The 3,683-nt window shown below is 58.3% G+C and overlaps 2 protein-coding genes across 3 annotated transcripts in view; both read right to left on the reverse strand.

The window, feature by feature from the left end:
* Positions 1–100, reverse strand: part of LOC102470852 (thy-1 membrane glycoprotein-like) — a 2,819-nt gene extending 2,719 nt beyond the window's left edge. Inside the window, exon 1 of the mRNA XM_006152329.1 lies at positions 77–100. Within this exon, the coding sequence (XP_006152391.1) occupies positions 77–100 (24 nt within the window). The remainder of the gene's footprint in view (positions 1–76) is intronic.
* The window catches only part of LOC102499466 (thy-1 membrane glycoprotein), a 7,903-nt gene continuing 4,233 nt past the window's right edge, over positions 14–3,683 (reverse strand). For both annotated transcript variants that reach the window (XM_006152317.2, XM_006152318.3), the window contains exons 2-4: positions 1,213–1,270; positions 402–737; positions 14–225 (exon numbers count right to left, since the gene is read on the reverse strand). In XM_006152317.2, coding sequence (XP_006152379.1) covers positions 113–225; positions 402–737; positions 1,213–1,246 — 483 coding nt within the window. In that variant the 5' untranslated portion in view covers positions 1,247–1,270 and the 3' untranslated portion in view covers positions 14–112. The remainder of the gene's footprint in view (positions 226–401; positions 738–1,212; positions 1,271–3,683) is intronic.

The following is a 3,683-nucleotide window of genomic DNA, read 5'->3' on the forward strand; positions in this document are numbered from 1 at the left end:
GCTGCTCCCCGAGGTGTGTGAGGGACTGGTGGGAGGGGGTCAGCCGACTCAGAGAAGTAGGGGCTCTGCACTGGACCTCGCGGCTTCCTATCTCCTCCATGGGCCCAGCCAGTCACAGAGCGATGAAGTCCGTGGCCTGGAGGAGGGACAGCGAGAGCAGGAGCAGCAGCAGCCAGGAAGTGCTCTGAGCCAGGAGGCTGATGCCCTCACACGTGACCAGCTTATCTGTGGAGAGAGGATGGGGTGGGGCAGTGGTCCCCAGGGGGTGAGGCAGCAGTTGGGAGACAGCGAGGGGTCATGGGGCTGCTGTCCTCTCCAGCCCAGCTTAGGGAACTGCCCATGCCTGACCCTCCCAGGTTGGCTCTCCCAGCACGCTCTGTCTCGCTGGAGACTCTCCTCACCTCTGAACACAGAGATGTTCTGGGAGGAGACGGTGGACGGCTGGCCAGAGAGGCGCAGTTCGCAGGTGTAGAGCCCCTCGTCCTTGTTGGTGAAGGCGGAGAGGTAGAGGACCTTGATGTTGTACTTGCTGGTGAAGTTGGTGCGGGAGCGGTATGTGTGCTCGGGCACGCCCATGGTGCCAAAGAGCACGTGCTTCTTCGTCTCCCGGGTCAGGCTGAACTCATACTGGATGGGCGTGGTGGTGGTGTTCTCGTGGCGGCAGTCCAGGCGGAGGCTCTGGTTCACCAGGCAGGCCGTGAGGCTGGTCACCTTCTGTCCTTGGGATACCTGCAAGACTGGCCCCCGCAGTGCCCCCTCCAAGTTGGGGTAGGGCTTCGGAGCTGGGGGCCTCCCACCCCACTGAGAGCAGAGATGGGGGTAGCCAGGGAGGGCACAGGGCCCTGCTCTCCAGTGCCTCTCCCCACCCCGGGGGTGTGCAAGGCCAGTCCAGCTTACCCCACACAGGCCCTGGGTCCCCCCCCCGCCCCGGCTGCTGGAGCCCTGGGCACCTCAGTGTGCTTAGAGGACAGATCCTGGGGTGCTGCTGCAGGTTCCCCGTCTCACTTGGAGACTCCGGCTCAGTAGTAAGGGGCAGGGCTATGTGTTCCACCCCAGCAGGCAGATGACCAGCGAGGTGATCTGACCTGCTGACTTCAGCATGAAGACCCCCCCCCAGGTCACCGCCCCCCTCAAGGCTGAGGAAGAAGCCAGCTTCTCGGGAGAGAAGGAGTCAGGGTGCCTGGAAGCCCAGCCCAGCCCCTTGCCCATTACCTGTCAGGAGAATGATGCCAATGACCGCGTTCATGGTGCCAAGAGCTCTGTCCTGGATCTGGGGTGAGAACAGGATGGGGATCAGCCAAGAGAGGGACCAGCTGTGACCGCACTTACCGCCCTCAGGGAGCCCCAGAACAGCCATGGTGGACCTCCAAGCCCCTCTGTTCATCCCCTCCCCCTTCCCAGGGCTCACTGAACATGACAGGGCCCCGACTCTTCCCTGGAAAGCCAGAGGAGGGAGGACACCCTGTAATGGTGTGTGCCTGCTAGGCCCCTGGGAGCTTAGTAGCTGAGTGACTCGAAGTGAGTTTATTGCCAATCCTCTTCAGGGATGTAGACCTGCGAGGGCAAAGCCTTCCTATCGTTCTTTGTTGTTTTTGAAATTAATTGTGGGGGCTGGCAGTGGCCATGGTAGTTAAGATCCTGGACTCCCACATGGCTGACCGTGGTTCAAATCCTGGACTTGGTGGCTTGCTTTCTCACTTTCCCCTTTTCTCTCTCTCTGGGTAAATTCAAAGTAAAATAATTCCAGGGGCCGGCAGGTGTCGTGGTGGTTAAGGGCACTGGACTCCCACATGGCTGACTTCGATTTGAGTCCCAGACCTGGTGACTTGCTTTCTCACTTTCTCTTTCTCTCCCTCTCTGGTCAAATTAAAAATGAATGAATGGGGCCCAGCAGTTGGCGTAATGGCTATGTCACTAGACTCCCATGTAGTGGACCAAGTTCAAGTCCCGGACCCGGTGGCTTACACTCATGCCGTGTGCGTGTGTGTGCGTGCCCAAGATCCCAAGAGGAGAATGGAGGAGAAGGGATTGCAGCGTGGCCATCCCCCCTGGGGGGAGATTTCTCACTTTGTGTCTGTCTGGCGAGGGCCCCCCCCCCTTAGCAATAATCTCTCAAAAAAAAAAAAAAAAGAATAAAGTCAAATAAAATAATTTTTAAAAATTTAAATAATTCTGAAAAAGATTGCGGTAAACTAAGCATGACATTTACTCTTAACCATGCGCGCACACTTAGCACTTAAACTCGGTACTCGAATTTAGCAGAGGTAAGTACATTGACATTGGTGCACATCCAGCACTTTGTCTTTCAGAATGAAAACTCCCCATTTAAGGACTTCCTATTTGTTGTTCGAAGAAATCCCCAACGTAATAAAAATAAAATCCCCTATGTCCCAAATTGTTGCTGGCACATAACAGATGCTCAAAAAATATGTATATATATACTTTTAAACAACTTTTTTTTTTTTTGGAGATTTTTGCTACAGGACATGTGCACTAGCCAGAAAGACAGAGACAGAAAGTGGGAAATCACCCCTCTGGGGGAATGACCATACCACAATCTCTTCTCCATTCTCCTCTCAGGATTTTGGGCATGCACGCACCCGGCGTGAGTGTCAAGCCTCCGAGTCTGGGACTTGAACCACAGGCAGTCATATGGGAATCCAGCGACGTAACTGTTACGTCATCTGCTGGTTATCTCAAAAAATATTTTTGGGGTGAATGAATCTCTCCAAACCGCAGATACCCGTAGGTCGTGTTGGGAATTCAGTAAAAGGACAAACATCGGGCACATGACGGCTCATGGTGAGCCACTGCGGTCCTGGCCAGGGAGGAAGGCCCAGTGCTCCGGACAGGCCTGTGCTGGGCACTCAGCTAGGGGTGTTCCCGGACGCGTGTGCCCGCTCTCGGATTGCAGGAATCCAGGATGCTTCCAGATGTCCAGCCCTCTGGGATCCCTGGGGCCGCAGCTTCCCGTTCTAGTCTCGGTACTCTCCCTGCCAAGATTGTCTTTCATGGCAACGTAGGCTGGACCGACACTCTGGGGAGGCGACCCCGAGCAGGTAGCCTAGTCCTCCCGCTGCAGCGCTCCCGGGAGAGGCCACGCGTAGGAAGGGCGTGCGCCTGCGAGCGCGCGGGAGCCCAGCCTGGGCTGCAGGCGCCCGGTGCGCGCCGCGCGCAGAGACCAGGGTTCCTGGAGCTCAGCCCTTCCGCGCTGAGACCAGGGTCCCGCGGCAGCTGCCGCTGCAGTCGGTGCCCTCCTCCGGCAAAAGCCCGAGGCGGATTCTCAGGCACCGTGGCGGAGCCGAGCGGGTCGGCACTGCCTGTCACTCGAGGACTGGGCTACGCAGCAGGGGTGCGGGTTTGGGGTCTAGAAGGGGAACGGGGAAGCAGCGGCCGGAGGAAGAAGGGGAAGAGATAGGGCCGGGCCGGAGGGGCATGCATAGCCAAAGGGAGGGGTAGGCAGCGGCTGGGGGGGGGGCGTCCACGCATTTCCTCAGGCCCACGCACCCGCGGCCCGGTCCCGGAGAGGCTCCGCGCTCCCTCGCTCTCCAGCCCCCGCTCGGCGAGCCCCACCCTTCCCAGTTCCATATTCCGATCCTCCTCTCTCCCCATCCAGGGCCCCCTCCCTCTCTCTCATCATTTTCCAGTTCTCCCCTCCCCCGTCTGCCCGCCTTCCACCCAGT

The sequence above is a fragment of the Tupaia chinensis genome, unplaced genomic scaffold (assembly GCF_000334495.1).
Source record: "Tupaia chinensis unplaced genomic scaffold, TupChi_1.0 Scaffold000348_1, whole genome shotgun sequence".
NCBI classification, from domain to species: domain Eukaryota; kingdom Metazoa; phylum Chordata; class Mammalia; order Scandentia; family Tupaiidae; genus Tupaia; species Tupaia belangeri.